This window comes from Bos indicus x Bos taurus, chromosome 5 (assembly GCF_003369695.1).
Source record: "Bos indicus x Bos taurus breed Angus x Brahman F1 hybrid chromosome 5, Bos_hybrid_MaternalHap_v2.0, whole genome shotgun sequence".
NCBI lineage: Eukaryota > Metazoa > Chordata > Mammalia > Artiodactyla > Bovidae > Bos > Bos indicus x Bos taurus.
The window spans coordinates 7,568,794-7,593,747 of NC_040080.1; the positions used below are offsets into that span (position 1 = coordinate 7,568,794).

Consider the following 24,954-nt stretch of genomic DNA (forward strand, 5'->3'; position numbering starts at 1 on the left):
CTGGCAGGGCGGGCCTGGCCCGGCGCCAGCATCAGCACGTGGAGCCACAGCGCCAATCCTCTGACAGAGAGCCTGGTGTTATCTAACTTTGCAAAGGGAAGTTCTCCTCCAGGCTGGGAGCCAGAGCCGGGCCTGCCAGGTGAGAACAGTGAGCTGGCTGCCCGCCCACAGTGAGCGTGCACTGCACACTCAGGCCCACTCGGCAGAGAAGCTTCAGAGGCCAGGCCCTGCGGGACCCGCAACCCCGGCCGCAGGCAGCTGGGCACAGAGGATGTACTGTGTTGGTGAGCACAGGCCCACAAGTGGGCGTCACGCACTTACCTGCGAGCTTGTGAGTCTCGAGGGGGTGTTGGTGTGTTTTGATGCTGGTCTATAGGCTGTGTACATGCACACGTGCCCTGGAAGGCACACGGTGTGCGTGTGGCATGGGTAATTGGGGCACGCTATCTGCAGAAACTGAAGCCTGCTTTTCTAAGGGGAGGGACAAACCTGCAGCCTGAGATCCCTTTGGCCTTCACGGACGGAGGGGAGGGGGAGATGAGGCAGGTGCCCAGTGGACAGGTACTGGCAGGCAGGCAGAGTAGGTGCCACTGAAGGGGAGCGGCCCCGCAGATTGGCTGAGACTCTTTCTGGGACACCGTCCTGCTTCTCAGCCTCTGCCCCAGCCTGGGGGCCTGGGCAGCAATTGGCTGTTTGCAACAGTCCCCTCCCTGGCCCTCTCACTGGCCTCTGTGGTCCCTGGGCCACTTACTTGAACGTGAGGTTGAAGCCATGATTCTGTTTGGCAGTCTCTACAAAGACCGACGCCAGCCTTGCCCGAGCAGGGGAGGTGGCGGGGCGGGGGATCATCGGGCTCCTCCCCTCCACATGTAGCATCGTGAACCGGCTGTACTGCTCTTTGGAGTCTCAGCTCCAAAACCACCAAATGTGGCCACCTTCACGGCTCCTTTCAGCTCTGGTTCTGTCTCTGGTTCTGTTCTGTCTCTGTTTGGGTGCAATAAGCCTTTGGTTCCCTGCACTTGTAGCTGATTTCTATGTCATCCTTCCCCACTTTCCAAAATCCCATTTTGCTCAAACAGCAGATACGTCAGGATGCCTTCAAGCCTCTCCTTTTCCCAACAGTCCCCAGCTTATTCTCCAGTTACCCTCTTTTCCACCCCAACATGTGTGTGTATGCGTGGTACTCAGTTGTGTTCAACTCTCGTGACTCCATGGACTGTAGTCTGCCAGGCTCCTCTGTCCATGGGATTTCCCAGGCAAGAATACTGGATTGGGTTGCCATTTCCTCCTCCAGGGGATCTTCCTGATCCAGAGATCGAACCCACTTCTCCTGTGCTGGCGGATTCTTTACCGTGGGAAGCCCCTTCCACCCTAATCAGTTCAGTTCAGTTCAGTTCAGTCGCTCAGTCGTCCGACTCTTTGCGACCCCATGAATCGCAGCACGCCAGGCCTCCCTGTCTATCACCAACTCCCGGAGTTCACTCAGACTCACGTCCATCGAGTCAGTGATGCCATCCAGCCATCTCATCCTCTGTCGTCCCCTTCTCCTCCTGACCCCAATCCCTCCCAGCATCAGAGTCTTTTCCAATGAGTCAACTCTTCCATGAGGTGGCCAAAGTACTGGAGTTTCAGCTTTAGCATCATTCCTTCCAAAGAAATCCCAGGGCTGATCTCTTTCGGAATGGACTGGTTGGATCTCCTTGCAGTCCGAGGGACTCTCAAGAGTCTTCTCCAACACCACAGTTCAAAAGCATCAATTCTTCGGCGCTCAGCCTTCTTCACAGTCCAACTCTCACATCCATACATGACCACAGGAAAAACCATAGCCTTGACTAGACGGACCTTTGTTGGCAAAGTAATGTCTCTGCTTTTGAATAAGCTATCTAGGTTGGTCATAACTTTCCTTCCAAGGAGTAAGCGTCTTTTAATTTCATGGCTGCAGTCACCATCTGCAGTGATTTTGGAGCCCCCCAAAATCAAGTCTGACACTGTTTCCACTGTTTCTCCATCTATTTCCCATGAAGTGATCCACCCTAATAGCCCTCCCCAAACCATTTGTTCTTTCCCCAAATTAAAAATTAATTTCCATTATTGAATACAAAAAACAGTATGTGGCTCAAAGCTCAAAGCTTTTGATAAAGGTGCATTTCAGGAATCTCATTCCCTCCCTGTTCCCCTTCCTCATAACAGATTCAGTTTATTTATCCTCCCAGTTCCCTTTGCCTCTGTGACCCTGGAGGGTCCAACTCTGGAGGGCGGAGAGTGTGGAGGACCTGGTGTGCAGGTTGCCTCAGTTTGACCTGTGACTCGCAGGCTGGGGCTGGGGCTGGGTTTAAGTCGGTGCATTAGCCATCTCTTGGCCCATGAACACTTTCATGTGCCCGACTGGCTTTACCCCAGTGGTGAGTGGGCAGGTGCACACAGAGTGTGATTTGGGAGGCAGCAGGAAGTCCCTACGTGTCTCAAATGTGCCTGCCTGCCGCGTGATATTTCATTCTCGGAAGTTCGCTCCTGTCAGACCCCTTCCAATGCACAAATGTACGAAGCCTCTAAGGCTGTGAATGATTGCTCACTGCATACCTGGCACCAGCCTAGACCTTGTAAGGAGTTCAAAGCTAAATAACAGACCGGGCCAGGCAAGGCCCTGCCATTAGGGAATTTTCATGCCATGGAAAGTCAGTCTACGTGGCATCCCCACTCACAGTCAGCATGTCCAGCTGGCAGCATCACCCATGGCTCACACAGGGGCCACATCAGCAGGACGCTGGGTCAGGCGGCTGGGGTGGGGGGGCAGAGGCAGGGGAGGGGCGGCACACGGAAACCTGGACACGTTCAGAGGGCCCACATGGCAGGCATGCTGGGATCGTCCGCACGCACTGGGTCTCCTGGCTCAGAGGTCTGGTGGCTGTGCCGGTGGGGGCTGTATGTGCATGCAGTTTGGGCAGAGTCCCCTAGGTGCCCAGGCAGCCTCTCACAAGCAGCTTCCCCGAAGGCAGGAAGGAGGAGCTGGGGAACCATAGTGATGGCGGTACGCAAGGCGGCCCCTAATCACAGGACCAAAGGCCAGAAATGGGCCTACGTTCCATATCTGGGTTAGTTAGCTCAAGCCAGCTCAGGCACCTTGATGGATGAAGCCACTGACCATAAATATCTAGGTTACATTGGGCATTTCTAGGTTACATGTCACAGGTGGAGATGCACGTGTGAAATGCAACCAAGAAAAGGGAAGATGCAGAGTAATAAGTACACATTGATTACGATGATACAATCTTTTTAAAGCTCAAATCCAGGCTCACCTCCCCCCAGGAAGCCCTCCCCAGCTCCCCAGCGTGGATGTGGTACCTTTCCGTGGCACCTGGTGTCTCCCACCACTGTCTGTCACATCATCCTACACTCTTCCCTACAGGCCCATCTCCACCTCACAGACTGGATTCCCAGAAGACCACGTTTTGTCTATCATCTTGTATCTGTAAGATCTGAGATGGGACAAGTGTTCAGCTAATGCCTACCAACCTGGGCTAAGAGAAAACTGGATGAGAATTTAGGGGAATTTTTGAGAATTTAGTCCACTCGGTTCACTGAAGTACTGCTTATCTTATTCTTTGACTTTCTAAGTTTAAAGGAGGTTCTGATGCATGTTAACGATCTCTTCGGCCTGAGGACAGGTCTGCATTTTCTCCTGAGAGCTGGACCCTGACATACCCTGCTGGTTTTTCACAGTGCAGCCAGGGGTGCTGGGAACCCCAGAACACCAGTGCTGAAGGGACCCTGCTGATCACCCAGTTGCCACTGATTCTCCATCTTTTTTGTCTCTTTTCTGAGGGTCTTTGGAACCCTTCACGGAACCTCTGTGAGCTGAGATGTGGACTCCAAATGTTCAGGTTGCTATAGAGACAGACTTGCTATATCCACAGTGCCTGGCATGCAGAAGGTGCTCCATCAAGTCAGCTGCTCCTGTTATTCATCTGGTCATTTATCAAGCATCTGAGCCCCTACTGAGTACCCAGCCCAGATGATTCCCTGTCCTCAGAGGATTCACAGACCTTCGACCTCTGTCCCTGGAGCCACTGCACCCTGTAGTTTGAAATTGTCTGGCGAGAGCTTACTCTCAATGATAGCTGCTCCCGTCAGGACCCCTTCCGTCACCTGTAGCCACACACAATCCAGGAGATTTGCAAAAGGGCCTCCGGCAGATACAGGAGTCCCCAACTGAGAATCCTTGATCCAGTTTGCTGTCTCTTAAAGATGAGGAAGCTGGTCCCAGGTGACTCAGACCTCCCTCAGGCACCAAGGAGTCCAGGCTGCATACAGGCTCACGTTCCAAAGCTCGTCAGAGCCCCTTACTTTTCTGGAATAAGCCACCCCTAGAAAGGGCACAGAGATAGCACAGGGTAAAAGCAGGAAAGTGTGGGTACTGCTGAGTCCCCACACAGAGGCCACGAGCAGACAGGCTGTGGAAGAGCCAGCAAAGGGTGGCCCATGGGGCCACTTAAACCGAGAGTAGTTTGTCCCCGCCAGCGAGGCTCTGTGTGAGCCAGGGTCAGCCAGGCTGCCTTGTTTGCGCAAGGACACAGACCTTCTGCCCCTCACCCCTCGGAATTTCTGCCTTGGGGAATGCCCTGTGCCAGCCAGCCGGCCAGCTCGTCCCACAAGGGCCCCCTGGCACAAGTGCTAGGAAGGGAGGAGCAGGAGTGACACCTCGGGGACAGAGGTCAAAGTGCACCTGTTTATTTTCTAGAACAAAGGCTAAAAGAAGCAAGTTTCTTTCATTTTATTTTAAGAAGGACAAAAATTGTTATTAAAACATCTACATTATTATCAAGATACTAGACCTTATGAATATTTAATATTAAAGTGTGGTATTCTTAAATTTTTAATACACAGACATTTTTAAAGGACCATTAAGTTGATTACTGCCCACCTGAGAAACGCAGCCTCCCTCCCGGCCCCATCCCTAAGGGACCCTCACATCAGGGGTGCCTGTCCCCGCTTTGCCGTATCTGCCGTGATGTCTAGTCCCTGCCTGCCGGCGGGGGGGACGCAGGCCCACTCCAACTCTCTGAGCCTCTCGGTCGGGTTCACAACTGAAATAAACACACTCATCATTCAGAGTACACGCCTGTCTCCCACCCCCACCTCCTGCTCCCTGCCTGCCTCTGGCTCGCTTCCAACCCCATGGGGGAATCCAGCTCCGGCCAGGCCAGGGTGCCCCCAACATCCCAGGGGCCTCTGCATGGATAACAGGCTGGAGAAGAAGAAAAATCTGGATTCTAACCCTATTCCTTCAGGTGGGAGACAGACACCAAGCCCTTTTCTTTCCCTGAGCACACGTGCTCCCTCCCCACTCAGCTGGGGTGGTCTGGAAGCTCTGAGGCAGAGCTGAGCCCAGGCAGGGACCACTTCTGCCCCTGCTGCCCAAATTACCTGCTCTCCCCACCCTGCTTCAGTCCCTCAATCCTTGTAAAAGGCTTGCTGACCCCGAAAAATCCTTGTTATGCCAGGATGGCTGCATTTTCTGGCCAAATGCTTTATCTTTAGCCCTCATTCTTTATCATTAGAAGTGATTCCTTGGATACCACACACATATATAATATTATATAGAGCGATATATTTAATACCTGTGTATATATGCATCACGGGGGCGACATATATACACACTAAAAACAAGGCTGGTGACGACAGACTGCAACGGCACAGATCAGGGAAAACAAGTGTCATCAACATTCACGGCCACGGCCCCCACCTCGGGTCTCTCCTCCCCCTCCAGCCACACCACCAGCACCCAGACCCCTCAGTGCTGGCCTGCCGGGGGGAGGGGCGGGGAGAGGAAAGATGCATGCCACAATTATCAGGAAGAGGTCGGGCAGCGGCAGCGAGAACAGGGTTCTCTGTGGCCCAGGGTGCCCGTCATCATATCATCGCACACTCGAAATTCTTGTTTGAGGGGAAATAAAGGGTATTCCATTCTCTCTGTCTCACCCCCCACCCTCACCACTGACTCCAGCCTTGGTCCTCAGCTCCTTCCGGGGGACCCCACCTCTTGTGCCAATGGTGTGGGGCGTTCTGGAATGTCTAGGGAACCGGGGGAGGCTGGGTCTGCCCACAGCGGGTGGGATGGAGAGGAGGGGGTGCACGCAGACACATGAGACAGGAGGGATGGGAGAGGGCTTGGTTGGGTGGGGGGAGGCGGGTGGGAGTTGGGGGTCAGCTGGGATCCCAGGCAGCTGGTAGGGCCGGGATCAGGGAGGGGCTGGGATGGATGGTCCTAATTGTATGTCTGGGTTGAGGGGAGAAGGTGGAAGGACTCTGCTGAGTCCCTAAGAAAGAGGGGCTGTGTCCGATCCTGGAGCAGCCCATGGTGCCCACGATCAAGTCTCCCTTCTCCCCACGTCCCATGACTGCCCACCCTCCCAGTCCCCTCCCCCCAGGACCTTGTGCAGAACCTGAGCCCACAAGCGCCCTGCCAGGTAACCTCCTCTCTGGAGCAGACCATAGGGAAGTGACCTTCACTGCTACACTCCTTCCGACCATCCTCAGAGGGAACTGTCCCTCTACAGTGTGTGGCCATGACCCACCCCTGGGTGGGGCTGCCTGGGATCCCAGCTGCTGATACAGAGACTGTCACATCCCTGCCGAGAGCCTGGAGGCTCTGGCTGGTAACTGGCCCTGAGTCTTGTGACCACATGTGCGTCCCAGCTGAGCCATGCCGTGTGCTGGGGATGCTGGGCAGATCACTCCCCTCTCCTAGGCCTCAGTTTTTCTATCTGCAAAATGGGGGTTGGGGGTGTGTTATCTCTGAAGGCTCCGATGATCTACTATCTACATTCGGTGGCCCACAGACAAGAAGGGCTGGGCAGATGGCCTCAGCAGAGAGCCAGGCTCCCCAGTCAGGCTGCAGAGACCATGAAGTCCAGCAGCTCCCATTCTTCCAACCAGAGGGGAAACTGAGGCCCCAGAGGGTTAAGTGACCTGTGCAGTGTCTCCAGTCCTGTCCTGGGGCTGTGTTTTAAAGCTAGTTGGGGGCCTCCTGCCCTTGTTGTGTCCTGATCTGCCCCCAGGGGCGGGGAGGGTGGGGTGGGAGTGGGGCAGGGAGAAGGACCCTCCTGCTGCAGATTCAAGTGGGGGACCCCAGGCTCCCCAGCCCTGAGCATTGGGCCCCCTTGAGGAGCAGACAGAAGTTAAAGCTGTAGGCTGAAGCTGGAGGGGTCAGCCAGACCCCTCCCTCCACAACCAGGAGAGCTGGGGTCGGGGAGGGGAGGCACTGCCCAGGGCTTCGGTAGGATAAGAACCCCGGGACCAAGGGGTAAGGGGGCAGGCTGCAGCTCGTGCACCTGGGTATGCACAGGGGCGGTGGTGGGGTGGGGGCAGAGAGGATGGATGGGGCCCCGGGGTGGGGGGCTGCCCAATGCCCCCTGCCCCCAGCCCTGGCTGGCCCCAGTCCTCCCAACAGCGCTCTGTTTCCACCCCCGGCCCCTGATCCTAGGACTTCACGTGTGGCCGAGAGCTGGCCTAGTCCCCGGTGCCGGCGGCAGTGGCAGGGGCCTCCAGGGCGGCACCAGGGGCGTTCCCATCCTCCTGTAGCAGGAAGTTGTATTTGCCGAAGTCGTCGTCCCGCGGGCACAGGAGCATGTCCTTGCGGGCCTTGGCCAGCTTCTGCTTCAGAACCTCACGCCGGTCCAGCCACTCGTTGAGCTCCTCCTGCCCGTGAGCGCAGCGGCACTTGTCGCCGTCCGGGCAGGCTTTGCCCTTCTGGAGCCTGCGGGCAGCAGGAGGCTCACTGCCCAAGCCCTGTGCCCTGGCCTCCACAGGCTGCCCGGCCTGGGGCTGGAAATCCCCATTCCCCGCAACGACAAGCCTCTCCCCAGCAGCATCAGCCCCAGGACAGCAGGCCTGGCCCAGCCTTCCCCAAGGATCTCACACATGGAGGAGCAGTCCCCGCCTCCAATGCCCCCATGGTCCTCATGCCAGGAGTGACTGTTTCTGGACACGCCACCCCCGCCTGCCACCTCCCAGCCAAGCAGAACCAGAGCCAGCCACCCCACAGCCCTCCAGGCCCTGCCACTCCGGCCCCCCGGCCCGGCCCTCCCCAGGGGGCACCTGTCACAGAGCCGGAACTCGCCCATGGGGAAGCGGTAGGCCCAGCCGCTGGCATCGCTGTCAGACGTGAACACCTTCTCTTTATGCTTCTCAGACTGGATGTGCTGCTGCCATTGCTTCTTGCTGTTGCTATTCTTGCCACAGAGCCAGCAGTGGTACCCCATCTGGGGACACGGCCACCGTGGGTGCCCACTCCCCGCCCCTCTGCCCAGATCGCTTCCCCCGGGAGACTGAGGCCCTCCCCTCGGCCCTGCCAGGTCAAGCTGGGACCAGCCTGCGGGTGGGCGTTACCATGATGTCGGCGTAGTCCGTGGGCATCTGGATCTGCTTCTCCCCTTCCCGTGAACCGACAGGCGTCCCTTCCCCTGGCTTCCCAGGGTTGTGTTTCTTCAGCCACATATCATAGGTCTGCTGCATGTCCAGGACTGGTGGGCAAGAGGGGATGGAGGGCCTGGTGAGCACGGATCCCCCTTCCACTCTGTCCCACGACCCCTGCGGGACCCCAGCTGCGGGGCTGCCTGGTCCACTGGAGACCCAGAGAGGGCACGGCCCAGGGCAGGGCCCTGGCAGCAAAGTGAGGTTCAGCGGGTGCCCTGGGGCCTGCCAAGTGGGGCTGTCGGGGTCAGTTCTGCCCCACCCTGCCCACTCACTCTTGTTCTCCTTCATGAACGTCCACATGTCCCTCTCCTCCGGGCTGTGTGCGAAGGAGCAGTTCCCCACGTACTGGCACTTGCGGCCGTTCTGTGCGTGGATGCAGAGCTGCAGTGGGGGCGTAGGGAGAGTCTGCTGAGTCCTGCTGGACAGTGTCATGGCCCCAGCGAGCGGGCAAGCCCTCCTGGGCCCCATATCTGAAGCCCTGATGCCACCCTGCACCCCGCCCTGGCACTCACATCGTATTGCTGTGGGAAGTTGCGAATGGACGGCAGCGGCCGCACCGACACCCACTTCCTCTTGGCCTTGGACATCACCAGGAGGACCCGCCGCTCCTTGGTCCAGCTGCAGGACGCAGAGGGCTGTGTGACCTCCTCAGGGAGCCTGGCTTTCTCACCCGTGGCGCTTGCCCCCCCACTGCCCATGCCCCTGCCTGGCGCCTGGCTCACCAGTGCCGCGCCTTGGCGCTGCAGTACTTGAGGTCCTTGTCGGGCTCCACCACCTGCCCATTCCTCCAGCACTGGCCACACACAAACTTCATCTGTAGGTCAAAGGTGCTAGGCCCGTGGGTCCGTGGGGCACCCTGCTGGCGAGAGGGGCTGGTGAAGCCACAGGACCAGGCTGAGGCCCTGGGGTCTGACACACAAGCTGCCTGGAGCCTTGGAGTCAGTAGTTCCATTCCCAGTTACTGGTGGGAAGTGAAAGAGCAGAGTGAAAAAGCTAGCTTAAAACATTCAAAAAACTAAGATCATGGCATCCAGTCCCATCACTTCATGGCAAATAGATGGGGACAATGGAAACAGTGACAGATTTATTTTTTTGGGCTCCAAAATCACTGCAGATGGTGACTGCAGCCATGAAATTAAAAGACCCTTGCTCCTTGAAAGAAAAGCTGTGACCAACCTCGATGGCATATTAAAAAGCAGGGACATTACTGTGCCGACAAAGGTCCATCTATTCAAAGCTATGGTTTTTCCAGTAGTCATGTATGGTGTGAGAGTTGGACTGTAAGGAAAGCTGAGCGCCGAAGAATTGATGCTTTTGAACTGTGTTGGACAAGACTCTTGAGAGTCCCTTGGACTGCAAGGAGATCAAACCAATCAATCCTAAAGGAAATCAGTCCTGAATATTCGTTGGAAGAACTGATGCTGAACTGAAGCTCCAATACTTTGGTCACCTGATGTGAAGAGCTGACTCACTGGAGAAGACCCTGATGCTGGGAAAGATTGAGGGCAGGAGGAAAAGGGGACGACAGAGGATGAGATGGCTGGATGGCATCACTGACACGATGGACGTGAGTCTGAGCAAACTCCGGGAGTTGGTGATGGACCGGGAGGCCTGGCGTGCTGCAGTCCATGGGGTCGCCGAGAGTAAAACATGACTGAGTGACTGGACTGAACCGACCCCCTAACTCCGGGCCCCACGGCCTCTCAGCATGGGGGCCAGGCCTGGGACAGGGCTCTGGTCTCCTGAAGGAGAGTACTTGTCACCTTATCTGGCTAGTCCCCACGGGCCTGCTCTGTGGAGCTGCTGGAGTATCCCTGGGCATGGCTTGTGACCTCTCAGCTCCCTGCTTTTGCACATGCCTGGAATGCCCCTTTCTATCAGGCTTGTTCTGGAAACTTCTGAAATTCAGCTTAAGTACCACCTCCTTCAGGAAGCCTTCCCTGAAGTCCTCCTAGGTAGCAGCTGACCATCCTGTGGGCTTCCATAGTACCTAAACCACCTCACGCTGACTGCCTCATCTAGTTATGAGGGCCAGGCCTGGTGGAGAGCAGGTCCTAGAGGGTGGGGCTGGAGGAGCCTGCCAGCCTATCAGTGGGACAGACTTCTGAGCAGCCCTGGACTCTCTTTTTTTTTAATATTTATTTTTATTTGTTTGCGTCAGGTCTCAGTTGCGGCATGCAGATCATCAATCTTTGTTATGGCCTGCAAGATCTTTTAGTTACAGCATATGGGATCAAGTTCCCTAAGCAGGGATTGAACCCGGGACCCCCTGAATAGGGAGCATGGAGTCTTAGCCACTGGAGCACTAGGGAAGTCCCAGCCTCTCTGAAGCCCCACCATGTTCCTTCCCATTCTCTGTCTCAGCCTTTCCTTTGCAGGCAGAGGGCCTGCTCTTCCGCACTCCTGCCTGGGGCAGGGTCGGGGGCTGGGCGAGAGATGGAAGGGGTGCCTACCAGCCTTGTCTCCTACCGCTTGCAACCCCTCGCCCAGCTGTGCTGGCCACCCTGCTGGCCCTCCTGTCAGCTAGACCTCCCCAAGCTCCCTGGGGCCTCAGATGTGGGGTCACCCCTCCAGGCAGCCCTCTCCTCTTCCTCTCCTGCCACGGGAGGATCCTCTGTCCCTGGCACTGCCTAGACCAGGGCCTCCCTTGAGCAGGAGGGGGCTCTCACTTTGTTGGATTTTTTTTTTTGGCCGTGCCACCCAGCATTTGGGAGCCTAGTTCTCTGACCAGGGATTGAACCCGTGTCTCCTATGTCAGAAGCACAGAGTCTTAAATGCTAGGTTGCCAGGAAAGTCCCTCCTGGGTGTTGAATGACCCTCTTGCTGGGAGACATGCAGCCTGGCTCAGCCCCAGGTTAACACACATCCCAACAGCAAGGTAAAATCCCGCCTTTGTAACCTGGCTAAAGCTACCTGGCAGGCCCCTATCCCCACCCTCTAGGCCCTGCTCTCCATCGGGCCTGGCCCTCATAACTAGATGAATCAGTCAACACGAGGTGGTTCAGATCCCGCAGCCTGGCTAAAGCTGGCAGGAAGTTTATGTGTCACCAGTGATTTTGAGACGTCCCATTGATTCCTCACAGAAGTGTGAGAGGGCCCATTTCACAGGTGAGGTAAGTAGAGTCCAAGGAGTCCCATGGCTTAGCCACTGCTCTAAGGAACAGCCACGCTGGCCCACAGTTTCCTTTTCAGAACTGCAGACTCAGCATCTTCTTGCAGCAGACCTGGGGGTAGGGGTTATTCCCACTGGACTGAGTGGAAGCAGAGGCTCAGAGCGGTCACTAACCCTGCCGTGGGTAAGTGGCCTAAGGACAGAGATCTGATGTGAGGCAGGTGCTCCCGCTCCCCTGTACAGTGGCACAGCTGCACCAGGAGCACCAGGCCCGAGCAGCTTCTACCCTGGCATCCTGTCCTTGACCTCAAGCTGCCATTGGCCCCACCCTCTGATGGCAAGCGAGACACCTCATGCCCAGGGCACAGCCAGGTCTGGCACAGAAGGCCTGTTCCTGAGCCAGGCCCGAGAGTGGCATCTCGGGGGGGCAGGAATCAGGGGGATCAGAGGAATGGTGGTGGTGCAGACTTGGTGTTCTCTCTCTAGCAGACAACGTTGCAGGTCCAGCTTGAGTCCTGCATTGCTTCCCAGCCGGGCTCCTGGCCAGGAGCAAAAATAAACTGCATGGCGGGTGGGGAAGAGGACTGAGTGGGAGAGGGGCGGAGGACAAGAACCACTAGGAAGAGAAGAGAGAAAGAAAAAGGACCAGGAAGGAGCAGGTAGGCCAGGAGACTGAAGGCCGAGGTCAGCCAGCCTGGCCCAGGCGTACCCCACTGGCCAGCCTGCCTGCTCCCTGGCTCCAAGCCATACCCAGGCCGGCCTTAAGAGGGGCCTGAGGCCCAGGGTCCTCCCTAGGTGACCAGTGGGTGGGCGGGGCATGGTGGGAGTCATCCCCCACGTGACTGTCTCCTGGGCCCTAAGACCACCCCTCTCTCCCCTCTATCAGATAGAGTTACAATGACCCCTGCCGCTTGGGGAGAGTGTGAGCTTCAGGGGTGATGGGGTCCCTGCATGGAGCAGGGACATGGTCAGCTCCTGTGAGCCTCACACTGGCCCTGGAGATGGCAGGCAGGATTCTGATCCACGGTTTATGAATGAGGTGCCCTCAGGCTGATGGGGATGGAGCAGCTGGGGCGGGAGCAGAGTGGACTCTAGACGAGCCGTCAGAGAACCCAAGACCACCTCTGCTGCTCTGCTCGAGTGCCCCGGGCAAGTCTCTAGCGTGTCCTGAGCCTCAGTCTCCCCTCCCGAAAACACCACCACACGCCAGCTCACGGCAGGGGACCTGGGTGAGGATCCAGAGGGATAGGAAGTGATATGAGCAGTGGGGGCAAAGGCTGAGGGACACCAGGACATTTACAGAGTCTCAGAGGCCCTCCAGGAAGACAGTCATTCATTACAAAGGAGGAGAGATCAACTTCACAACAGAGAAAGCTTTCCAGTGGAGGCACCTTTAATCAAGTTACCGGGGAAGGGACAAATGGAAGTGACATGTCTCCAATCAGACAATCCCAAACTGACAGGCCTTTTACAAAGCATCTGGTTCTTCAAAAATGTCAATGTCAGGACTTCCTTGGGGGTCCAGTGGCTAAAAACCCTGTGCTCCCAATGCAGGGGCCCTGGATCCCTGGTCAGGGAACTAGATCCTAAAGCTGTAACTGAAGATTCTAAAGCTATAACTAAAGCCGTAACTAAAGATCCTAAAGCTGTAACTAAAGCCATAACTAAAGATCCTAAAGCTATAACTAAAGCCATAACTAAAGCCCCAGGTGCCACAACTAAGTCCCAGCATAGCCAAATAGATAAAGAATAAATATTAAAAAAAAGTCAATGTCATGAAACACAAAGACTGAGGAACTGCTCTAGATTAAAGGCAATCAAAGACACACACACACACAAAAGACAATAAAGGAATACAATGTGTTGCTGGGATCTGGGGAGGAGTCACAAAAATTTGAATAATAGTACATCACTGGAGGAGGAAACAGCAAGCCACTCCAGTATTCTTGCTGGAGCATCCCACGGACAGAGGAGCCTGGCGGGCTACGGTCCAGGGGGTCACGATGAGTCGGACACGACTGAGCAACTAAGCACGCGCGTACAGTACAGCACAATCTGGATAATCACCCCAGCGTGAATTTGGTGATGTTGGTAACTGTACTGTGGTTATTATGGAGAGTGTCCTTATTTTTACACTGAAGTATTTTGGGGTAACGGGGCATCATGTCTCCATCTTACTCTCTAATGGTTCAGAAAAGTGTGTTTCTATAAATAAATGTATATGTGTGTATGCACACACACACACAGCACAAAGTGAGTGTGGACAGTTGTAAAATGTTAACATCAGGGGACTCTAGAAAAAGCTATACACAAATTCTTTGTGTTCTTCTTAAAATTTTCTGTTAAATAAATGACGACTAGGTAAAGAGGTGGGGGCTTCCCTGGTGGCTCAGATGGTAAAGAATCTGCCTGCAATGCAGAAAACCCGGGTTTGATCCCTTGGTCAGGAAGATCCCCTGGAGAAGAGAATGGCAACCTACTCCAGTATTCTTGCCTGGAGAATCCCATGGACAGAGGAGCCTGGGGGGCTACAGTCCATGAGATTACAAAGAGTTGGACTCTCCATTACATAAAGATAAACCAAAGGGATGGGGAACGGGGGATGCCCCTCGTGGGGGCTGACCCCACCCCCTATGCCAGCCCAGGGTCTTACCAAGCTGCTGCTGGCCTTCCCTGTGTGAGCCTCCATCTGCTGCCAGTATTTCTTGGATTCCTGGACGATGTCTTCGTGGGTCATGCCTGGGAAGGGAGAGGGGGGAAAGACATGGCATCCCTGGAGCTCAGTGAGGAGAAAGGCGGGGGGTCCAAGAGGTGTTGGTGCCACCCCAGGCCCAGGGAGGAGCCCCACTTCCCAGTTAGGCCAGGGAAAGACTAGGGGAGCAGGGATACCCTGCACGCTCTCTAGGCCCGTTGGTTCATCTGCCGCTGGAGACAGAGGCCTGATTCCAGGCCTTATTCCAGGTCCCACAGAGAATAAGATGCAGGAGCAAGATGTGGGCTCTGCAGGATGACAGGGGCCTCCCTGTATCCACGCCAGTGTCTCTGTCCCTCCCCTGTCCCCTGCCTCCCTCAGGGGGGACCTCAAGTCTGACCCCTGCTCGGTGGCCTCTAGCCCACAGGTTCTTAGGGCTTCATGTCTGGCCCAGCCCGGCTGCCCCGCTTACCGAGGGGCCAGGACTTCACTGCCAATTGGTAAAGGACAGATACCCAAGCCTCGTGGCCCAGACCCTCCCAATCTGACTGTGGACACTGAGCGCACCTCCGAGGGGCAGCTCACAGCCTCTTCCACGAGGCCCGCCCTCCTCCCAACCTGGCTCTGGTCTTCTAGTTCCTTCTGCAGACCCACTTCATTTGCAGTCTGGCCCTGTGGATATTGCTCCCCCACAGCGGCTCACCAGTAGGGCCTTACTCGGCCAGGCATCTGCTTGGCACCCACCTTCTTGCTGATGGATGCATCTCCAGCCCAGAGCTCTCCTGGGACCTTCCAGACCCCCACATCTGGCTTGCCTGCTTGACCTTTCCACCTGAAGTCCAACAGGCAGCTCAGACCGCCCCACATCCCACACAAGCCTAGATGTGATCCCCTGACCTGCTCTTCCCCGTCTTAGCCCACAGAGTCCCCACTGGAGTCAACCTGATGCCCTTTCTCTGTCTCTTACATCATGTCTGGTTCATCAGCTCCCGCTGGCTCCACCATCAAAACACCCAGAATCCGATCACTTCTACAACCTCCACCGCTGCCACCAGGGCCTGAGCCACACCCCTGGGCCCCTCTCCATCTGCCCTTGGCCCCTCTGTTCTCCACCCAGTAGCTAGAGCGAATTCTTAAAAACACTGATCAGGTCATACAACTCTACCCGCTCAACCCCCGACCCCCGAACCCTGCACATTGTATTTAGAACAATCTCAGCTGGCGCTGGTGGTAAAGAACCTGCCTGCCAACGCAGGAGACATAAGAGACTGGTGTTTAATCCCTGTCGGGGAAGATCCCCAGGAGGAAGGCATGACAACCCACTCCAATATTCATGCCTGGGAGAATCCCACGGACAGAGGAGCCTGGCGGGCTACAGTCCATAGGGTCACAGTCAGACATGACTGAAGTGACTTAGCATGCACACATGCATGCAACTATTTCTATTTCTGTTATGATCTCGAGACTTTTTCACCTCTTAGGCCTCATCTCTGACACTGCCCCTCCCCCCAGCACGAAGCTGCTCTGCCCTCACAGACATCCTTCCTTCTGTATCAAGCTTGCTCCTTGGCTGCCAGCCTTGCCGATCCCTCTGCCTGGAACGCTCTCTCTGCCCTTCCTTGCTCAAATGCCACCTACTCCGAGAAGCCCTCCCAGACTTCCTAATCCCAAATGCCCCATCCCGCGTCCCTCTCCGTCTTCCTGCTCTGCTTTCCTTTCCTCATGTTACTGATGTACATCTGAAATTCTATCACCCTACTCCACCAACTCTCAGAAGACAAGGCTTGTTAGATGCACCGTTATTTTATGCTGCACACAGAACAAAAATGCTGTTAAGTGAACAATGACAGGCAGCAGGGGACAGTGTGCCTCCTGGAGCAGAAGGATGGAGGGTCCCTTACCTCCCCATCCGACTGTCTGCCTTGCTCTCATGTACATCCCAGGGCCCTGAGGCCAGGGGCCTCCACATGCTCACTCAGGACCCTGATGGAGTAGGTGCTCAAGGAATCCCATCAGGTGAGCCAGAGAGCAAGTGAATGGCTTTTAACCTCCTCATCGCTGAGGCGGAGCTGACATCACTGCCTCACAGAGGAGCAGTGGGGCTCAGTGAGGGGCCGCTGGTGACCAGACCACCCAGATGGCCCATGGAGCTCTGCCTCCTGGCTCCTCTGCACTGGCTCCCCTAGCAGTGCCCACACAGGGATAAACCCAGGGTCTTCTGGGCCTGGAAGCCCCCTAATGCAGAGCCTTTGAGTCCTAGGATGTCCAGGAAGTACTGGTTTCTCTGCAGCCCCCATCACAACATCACTGCCCTCCTCTGAACCCTGCAGTCCTCTCACCCTCACCTGAGCCCCCACCTGAGTCCTCACCGGAGCCCCCACCTCAACCCTCACCTGAGCCCCCACCTCAATCCTCACCTGAGTCCCCACCCGAGTACTTACCTGAGCCTTCACTTAAATCCTCACCTGAGCCCCCACCTGAGCACTCACCTAAATCCCCACCTGAGCCCTCACCTGAGCCCCCACCTGAGTACTCACCTGAGCCCCCACCTCAACCCTCACCTGAGCCCCCACCTAAATCCCCACCTGAGCCCCAACCTGAGTACTCACCTGAGCCCCCACCTGAGCACTCATCTGAGCCCCCACCTAAATCCTCACCTGAGCCCCCACCTGAGCACTCACCTGAGGCCTCACCTGAGCCCCCACCTGAGCACTCACCTGAGGCCTCACCTGAGCCCCCACCTGAGTACTCACCTGAGGCCTCACCTGAGCCCCCACCTGAGTACTCATCTGAGCCCTCACCTAAATCCTCACCTGAGCCCCCACCTGAATTGTCGCCTGAGCCCCCACCTGAATCCTCACTTGAGCCCCCACCTCAACCCTCACCTGAGCCCCCACCTGAATACTCACCTGAGCCCTCACCTAAATCCCCACCTGAGCCCCCACCTGAGTACTCGCCTAAATCCTCACCTGAGCCCTCATGTAAATCCTCATCTGAGTCCCACCTGAGCCCTCACCTGAGCCCCCACCTGAGCCCTCACGTAAATCCTCATCTGAGTCCCCACCTGAGCCCCCACCTAAGCCCTCACCTGAGTACTGCTGCAGGAGCCAGACCTTGAGCTCGATGAAGCTGTGGGCGAAGTGGCAGCTGTCCTCGCGCAGGCAGCCGTATCGCACCTCGTGGCGGCACACGTCGAACTGGAAGTGCTCCTGGAACTGGCGAACCTTGGAGTACTTGAGGGAGGTGGAGCGGACGATGTGCACCAGGCACCTGGTGGGGGGGGCGGGGCATGATGCAGTCTGCAGCGCCCCATCCCTGGCCGAGGCCCTCTCCCTGGTATCTGTGCCAGACACTTGATGAAGGTCTCCTACCCGGCTGCCTCCCCCTATTCACCACTGGCACAGGAGGGAAGGGGCGGGGGTCCTATGCTCAGGCAGGTCTGCCGCGAATCCCAGCGGTGTGCCCTTCTCCCAGCCTCACCCTGGAGACGGCTTAGGAAGGAGCTGCACCAGACCCCCAGAAAGGGCATCTCCCTTGGGTTCCCCAGCTTGATACCCTAGAGTTGGTCTTGCACCCGGAGGGATGACGCCTGAGCATCTCCTCCAGGCTGGGAATTTTAACTACCTTCCCAGTAACCCTGGGAGATGGGGATTAACATCCACATTATAGAAGAGGAAACCAAGGGTCACAGAGGTCAGAGGATATAAAACAGACCAGGGTCTGAGCTGGGGTTTGGACCCAACTCTGATTCCATCAACTCAGGCTGGGGCACAGCCAAGAGGAATCAGAGGGACCATAGGTGGGTGCTGGACCCCACAGCCTCTCACACTCACTGTCCAGTGTCTGTGTCAGGACCGTGGAGGGCGCTGGATGGGAGTCAGGGATGTGGCCCTCACTTGCTGTCTGAGTAAGCAGCTTCTGAGCCTCAGCTTTGTCAACCATGTATCAGAGACACTCACTCCTCCACACAGGAGGACTTTAATGACTGCTGCTGCTGCTACTAAGTCACTTCAGTCGTGTCCGACCCTGTGTGACCCCATAGACGGCAGCCCACCAGGCTCCCCCGTCCCTGGGATTTGATTATTAAAATACGTAAGAAAATGCTTGGACTATAGTAGATGCTCAGTACATGTGGTTCTGTCCTTTCCAGGTGGATGCTGGATCTGAGTCTCAAATCCTGCCCCTTACCTTGACACCCTAGGCCCACCCTATGGCCACAACTGCTCCCCAGGCATCTAACCTGCCCCAGGGGGCCTCTCCACCTGCTCCCTCCCTGATCCAGGCCATGGGTCTGGCTGTGGGCCTCACTCACTTGTTGTTGTAGAAGCTGTGCTTGGCAGCCAGGTTGGAGCAGACAGATGGAGAGTCCTTGGTGCCTTTGCTGATGATCCGGGGTTTACTGTCAAAGCAGATCTGCCCAGGGAGGGGGTGGGCTGGGACCCAGCATGGCCACCCCAGAGGGACAGACTGGGTCCCTGCAAGCCCTGTCCTGAGTCAGGGGGATGAGGAAGGGAACCCCAGGGTCTGTGGCCCCCACCTCTCTGATCCCACCACTCCAAATGGCTGGGGCAGGGGTTACTCCTTATCTCTGAGCCTTCGTTTCCTCAGCTGTAACCCAGGGGAAAACCACACCTGCTCTGTCCCACGGATCCACTGTGAAACCGAAGAAGGATCTAACAGAACTGCAGGTGCTTTGTGAAGTCTATGCAACCCCTAGGCTGCAGACTGTGGTCCCCTGAAGGGAGCGGGAGGCCCACCTGCTCTAAGTCAGAGGGAAGGGTTGGCTGTGTGAGGGATGGGGGCTGGCCGAGCAGCACCAAACCGTGCCGGCAACCCAGACCCAGCGCCCTCACTTCCCAGAGATGGAGCCTGTCCCTGCCCGTATCACGTGATGCCTGGTGGGGAGGCAGGGGCCAGCAGGGTCTCCTGTGACAGCTCTGGGGAGGAAATGAACAGCTTGGTGGGGCTGCTGGCATCACCCTTGAGACTCAGAGGGTCCAAGACGCAGAAACATAGGGAGGGCACCCCGGGGAGAGGGCCTGGCCTGGACACAGGCAGGGAAGTGGGCCGGAAGGTACCATGGGCATTAAACCAGCACAGCTGAACGAGGAAGCGCGGGGAGCTTAGCATGAGTTCCTAGGGCACCTGAGTCTGGCCTCTGGTGGCCGGAAGTCAAGAGCCAGGTGTGGTTCCTTCTCTTTGTGGCCTCAGTTTCCACCTCCGCAAAATGAGGGGACTGGATAGGATCCGGGCTCTAGTGCCATAGGGTCCTATGGGCCCAACTTTATGACAGTCCCAGGAACCTACTCATTGGAAGGACAGGCCTCCAAAACCCTCGGGTCCCCGGGCTCATCGCCCACCATGGAGCCCACCCCGGTCTGTGCATGGACTGGGGAGGGGCTGGTACCTCACAGAGGAAAGTGAAGATGCCCTGGTGCTCCTTGAGGAGCTTGGCGATGGTGAGGCTGCCGCGCTTGACGCCCCCCAGCGGGTCAAAGAGCAGGTCGCGGTTAAGGGTGCCCTTCCGCTCCTCCGTCCACACGTCGATCTCCTCCTGATGGTAGGCGAAGGTGCAGTTATCCCCGTACTTACAGTCCTGCTTGTTAATCATGTCTGCAAAGAGGCAACAGGACACACGGTCCGCCAGGCGGACGGCACCGCAGCACCCTCACAGCCACTGCCGCGGCCGGACAGACAGGCAGCCACCCAGCGGGGCTTGGGAGAGTATGCGGTCATCCCTGCTCCTCCCCTGCACAGAGCTGCTGTGTATGGGCCAGGCAAGATGGCAGGCACAAATGGGCTTTGTAGACATATAGAAAGTGAAAGTGTTAATCGATCAGTTGTGTCCGACTGTTTGCAACCCCATGGACTGTAGCCCACCAGGCTCCTCTGTCCATGGAATTCTCCAGGCAAGAATACTGGCGTGGGTTGCCATGCCCTTCCTTCAAGGGATCTTCCCACCCCAGGGATCAGGGTCTCTTGCATTGCGGGCAGATTCTTTACCATCTGAGCCATCAGGGAAGCCCAGACATATATAAGCCTCTAAATAAACATGGGAGGTTTTATTATTATTATTATATTATTATTAGTCACTAGGAAAATACTCCTGGTGATGGAAAGCATGGGCCTTGGGGTCTGGCAGATGTGGCCTGGGGATTCCCTGTTATTCCTGAGCCTCAGCTGTCCATGAAACGAGAACATGGTTGTTGTAAGAATTAAGTGAAATAATATATAAAATAAAAAGTAATGATAGTAAATAGAATAATAATAAATAAACTCCTGGGGGCCAGGGAGCTGGGAAGGCAGCAGGTTTATAACCTGGAGACCAGCCATTTCCTGGCAGTGGGAACTGCTTTTCTTTCTTCATCCCCCTCCCTTACACTCTAAGTCGCCCCTGGCCCCTGGCCAGGCTTGCCGGCACACAGGGATGAGCAGGCCGGTGGCCAAGTGACCCCACAGACAGTGGGCTCTGCACTGTGACCAACTCTGAGTCCATCGGGGAGCCCTGGGGGGGCTCCCAAGATCTGGGCACTGCTTGAAGGAGGAGCAGAGGATGATCAGGCTCCCAGGGCACAATGTGTACAAGAGTCAGGGTTCAGTGTATGTGGCGACTGCTCAGGGCCGACGGGGGACTTGTAGGCCTCATGGAATCGGGATTTCATCCACACTGGCTGCGCATGACCGGAGACCTTCAGGCTCAGAAATGACAAGTCTTTAAGATCCAGCTGAGGGACTTCCCTGGTGGTCCAGTGGTTAAGAATCCACCTTTCAATGCAGGAGGCACAGGTTCAATCCCTGGTCAGGGAACTTAAGATCCCACATGTGGTGGAGCAACTGAACCCGTGTGCTACAACTCGAGAGAAAAGCCCACATACTGCAAAGGAAGATCTCGCAACCAAGACCTGACACAGCCAAAAGTAAGTAAGTAAATATTAAAAAAAATAAAGCTAGCTCTTAGAACCAGCCGGGAAGACAACAAGCTGATCCAGAAAGCCTGGGTGGGCTACTGCCACGGGCTGGGTTGGGGGACAAAGGCGGAGTCTGGGGCGGGCTCCCAAAGCCTCAGTTTCCTCACTCAGAGTTGTCGTGAGGATGTGTGACGGTGGCAACAAAAGGGTGACACTCTAAAGCTCTGAACGCTATCAAGACTGTTCAGGTCTTGCACCCAGATGGCACCCAGACGCTTGGTTGGGAAGAAGAAGAAGAAAGCAAATGAGGTACCTGCCGAATATCCACAACATGTCAACCCAACGTGAGCCAGAAGGGAGGATGATGACAACACACGAGTTTTTAAAAGCTAGTGTCTATCAAGCCCTTACTATGGTCCAGTCTCCAGTGCTTTACATAGGTTCTCTCCACATCCTTCCCATAGCCCTTTGGGGCCCAGCAGCGTATCAGAACTCTCTGATCCTCCCACCCAGGAGCTGCCGAGGCCCCAGCTCGAGTGTAACACCCAGAGGCTCTTGTCTGTCTGCAGAGCCGGTCAGGGCCGGGGTTGTTTGTTCTTACGTTGACTCCATCCTCTCCAGACCACCTGTCTGTCTGCCTGTCTGCCTGCGGTGAGGCGCAGAGCCGCGGCCAGCTGTGGGCAGCTGGGCCCTTGGCCGTGCCGCCCGCTCCTGCGGCGGCCCACCCACCTTTGCACAGGTAGTAGGAGCCCACGAAGCTGGTCTTGGTGGGCCGGGGCCGGATCCGCTTCCACGTCTGGTCCTCAGCGCTCCGGAGCCGGCCGAGCAGCATGTCCCTCTTGCACTTGTGCTCGAGGCCCTCGCGGTAGGTGTAGTCGCCTGCCCGGGGGCCTGTGGGGAAGGGAGGTCCGGGACTGCGGTTCCGGAGGCAGAACTGAAGGGGGACGGGGGACTGGCCACCCCACTGCTGCCTAGAAGCCCACCTCCTTCCTCCGGGCCTCCCGCCAGTTCCTTGCCTGTGCTCCCTGCGGACAGGGTGTTGGGGCTGGCCGAAGATCCCCTCTGAGGAGCCCCTTCTCAGCATCCACCCCCTTTCCACCACCGCCCTGACTCTCCAGTCAGAGAGCCTGACCATGTCAGTGTCTGCTTGGAACAAATGATGAAGACAGAGGCCGGCAGAGAGCAGGCTCCATCTCCTCTTTTTCCTGCCCATGGAGGCATGGCCAGCTCTCCTTAGCCTCCCTCCCCTGCTCCTTTTCTTCTTTCCCCTGGTCCTCCTGAATCTTCTGACCAAGGGACTCCTCTCTCCCAACAATAGAGTGGGGTGAGTCTCCCCAAAGAGACCAGAAGGACCAAGGTCCCTCATGGGGACCTACATGACGTGGCTGGCCAGCAACTGGTGGGCAAAAACTCTGCTTCCCTAGCAGGGGACTGCGGATCACTCCGTACAAGGAAAAAAACCTCCTCGTGGGCACAGACACCCAGCTAGACGGCGTTTTGTCCCCTGGCCCTGTAGGGCCATGGGCTTCGCAGGATGACTCTGGCAGGCGTGATATGCATGTGATGGGGAGGGGGTGGACGACAGCAATAGATGACCTCTGAGTCCTGTCAACTCCAGCCCCTCTGAGATGGAGAATTTCAGGCTGGGAAGATTTGTAACCCTGAGATACCCAGAGAATATTATTCTGAAACATCAGGACTGTGGAATTCTGGCAGATGAAATGATGTTGAGTCTAGAAATCTGAAATTCTAGGTGTGTTGAAAATTGTTTACCAACACCAGGTACCTAGCTGGAATTGCTCCTACAGTCTCCTTTGGGTTCAGGGGCGGGGAGCCCAGGAAATAACCTTTCTCAGGCTCCTCTGTCCTCTGGATTCTAGGCAAGGTTTGAATTCACCCAGTGAGAGCTGGATGGAGAGGTGAATGTGGACAGAGATGCAGGCTGCACTTTCTCAGCAGATATGTTTGCAGCAGCTAGCTAGACCCTGCCTTCCACAGCCAGGAACCAGCCTCTGGGCTATGGGATAGCCGTGATACTGGCCAGCAGCCCCCTGAGCTCTGTGTGAGCAGTATACCCCACTTCTGGGCCTCAGCTTGTGAAGAAGTAGCCTACAGGCTCGATGGTGTCTCCTGGCTTCCACCCCTCCAGCCTTTCTGGCAGTTTTGAAAGTCCCTGCCCCACCCGACATCCCTGCTGCTGCTGCTGCTGCTGCTAAGTCACTTCAGCCGTGTCCAGCTGTGTGACCCCATAGACGGCAGCCCACCAGGCTCCCCCGTCCCTGGGATTCTCCAGGCAAGAACACTGGAGTGGGTTTCCATCTCCTTCTCCAATGCATGAAAGTGAAAAGTGAAAGTGAAGTCACTCAGTTGTGTCCAACTCTTAGCGACCCCATGGACTGCAGCCTACCAGGCTCCTCCGCCCATGGGATTTTCCAGGCAAGAGTACTGGAGTGGGGTGCCATTGCCTTCTCCCCTGACATCCCTGGCTGCTCTAAATAGCCAGCAGGGCTTCTGTCTTCCCAGACTTCTCTCTGACTGGTGCACTGGGGTTCTGGCATTCTGGGATTCTACGCTCCTGAGACCCCTGCTATCTCTGGGCAGAGGGGTGGAGCACGGAGGTGTGGCCTTACCTGTTTTAGGGTAGCACAGCTGACAGGCCTGCTTAAACTCGTGGGTGGCAGCCAAGGGGTTCTTGATGAGCAAGGCGGTGTTGGGCATGGAAGGCTCTGGCTGTAACAGGAGGAGGTTGGCCATTTTAGGCGCTGGACAGTGGCCGGAGCCACCAGGGCCAGCCTGGGCACCAGAAGTGTGACATCCCCCCCATCCCACTCAAGAGCCGAACCACAGCCTGGGACCCTCCTCCTTCCCCCAGCCTCCCAGACGGGGAGGTCCTTGTAACATGATCCAAGAATCCAACAGGGCTACTTCAGCCTAGTCAAGGTGCCTGCGTGACAGTGACCTTGGCCTAGAACCCTTCCTTGAGTCAAAGTCCAACGTAAAAGGAGTGAACAGGAGTGGCCCTGACTGGGGTCCAAGCACAGCCCACCACCAGCCCCCGCAACCCATCCTCTCTCCCAAGCCCCTACAGCCTCATTAGATGGGAAGAAGGCAAAACTCAGAGAGGTTTGGTGGCTTCCCCAGGGCCACACAGCTACTGTCTTGGCTGAGGCCAGAGTCTAGGTCACTTGAGTCCTGGACAGATGCTCTCTTCAACTCAAAGCTGGCTGAATCCTGAGATATGGGATGTTAATGACCCTGGAGAGATCACTCAATCCTCTGAGTCTCGATGTCCTCTCCAGTCAGAAAAGCGAGGGCCAAGCCCTCTGCTTGCTCCCAGCACGCCACCAGGCCAGGAAGGGTGTGGAAGGGCCAGGAAGAGACCATCTCTGGCCCACCTGCTCTTGAGGTTGCTGGACCTCATCCCACGCTGAGGGCTCACCCCCACTCTGGAGCCCACAGGGCTTTGCCTCCACCCCCCGGAGAGCACGAGGTACCTGGGCACCCATCCTGGCCGAGTCACTCACCGAGGGGGCTGGTTTCTGAGTACCGCTCGAGGGACGATGGTCCTGTGAGTTGGTGTCCTCTGGGCGAGAAGACAGAGGGGTCACCTGTCCTGAAGGGTGTAAGGGGCCCTCTATGTTTCTGTATTTCTCTTCTGTATTTCTAACTTGGAGAAGCCATCCAGGCCACACATGCTCTCCTATGTGAGCTATCGCCCGGGGACAGAGAAGCCTCCCAGCTCAGGCACATCCACCCCGCGCTTACAC

At 56.5% G+C, this 24,954-nt stretch overlaps 1 protein-coding gene across 7 annotated transcripts in view; it reads right to left on the reverse strand.

The window, feature by feature from the left end:
• Positions 1-4,755: 4,755 nt before the first annotated feature.
• ZC3H7B (zinc finger CCCH-type containing 7B) overlaps positions 4,756-24,954 on the reverse strand; it is a 56,628-nt gene continuing 36,429 nt past the window's right edge. For 3 of the 7 annotated variants that reach the window (XM_027540679.1, XM_027540677.1, XM_027540678.1), the window contains exons 11-23: positions 24,712-24,800; positions 23,818-23,917; positions 21,917-22,078; positions 19,687-19,892; positions 18,592-18,692; positions 17,368-17,549; positions 14,241-14,326; positions 9,198-9,334; positions 8,988-9,093; positions 8,748-8,856; positions 8,389-8,522; positions 8,098-8,261; positions 4,756-7,756 (exon numbers count right to left, since the gene is read on the reverse strand). In XM_027540679.1, coding sequence (XP_027396480.1) covers positions 7,510-7,756; positions 8,098-8,261; positions 8,389-8,522; positions 8,748-8,856; positions 8,988-9,093; positions 9,198-9,334; positions 14,241-14,326; positions 17,368-17,549; positions 18,592-18,692; positions 19,687-19,892; positions 21,917-22,078; positions 23,818-23,917; positions 24,712-24,800 — 1,823 coding nt within the window. In that variant the 3' untranslated portion in view covers positions 4,756-7,509. The remainder of the gene's footprint in view (positions 7,757-8,097; positions 8,262-8,388; positions 8,523-8,747; positions 8,857-8,987; positions 9,094-9,197; positions 9,335-14,240; positions 14,327-17,367; positions 17,550-18,591; positions 18,693-19,686; positions 19,893-21,916; positions 22,079-23,817; positions 23,918-24,711; positions 24,801-24,954) is intronic. The other 4 variants (XM_027540683.1, XM_027540684.1, XM_027540681.1 and 1 more) reach the window with 3 other exon arrangements.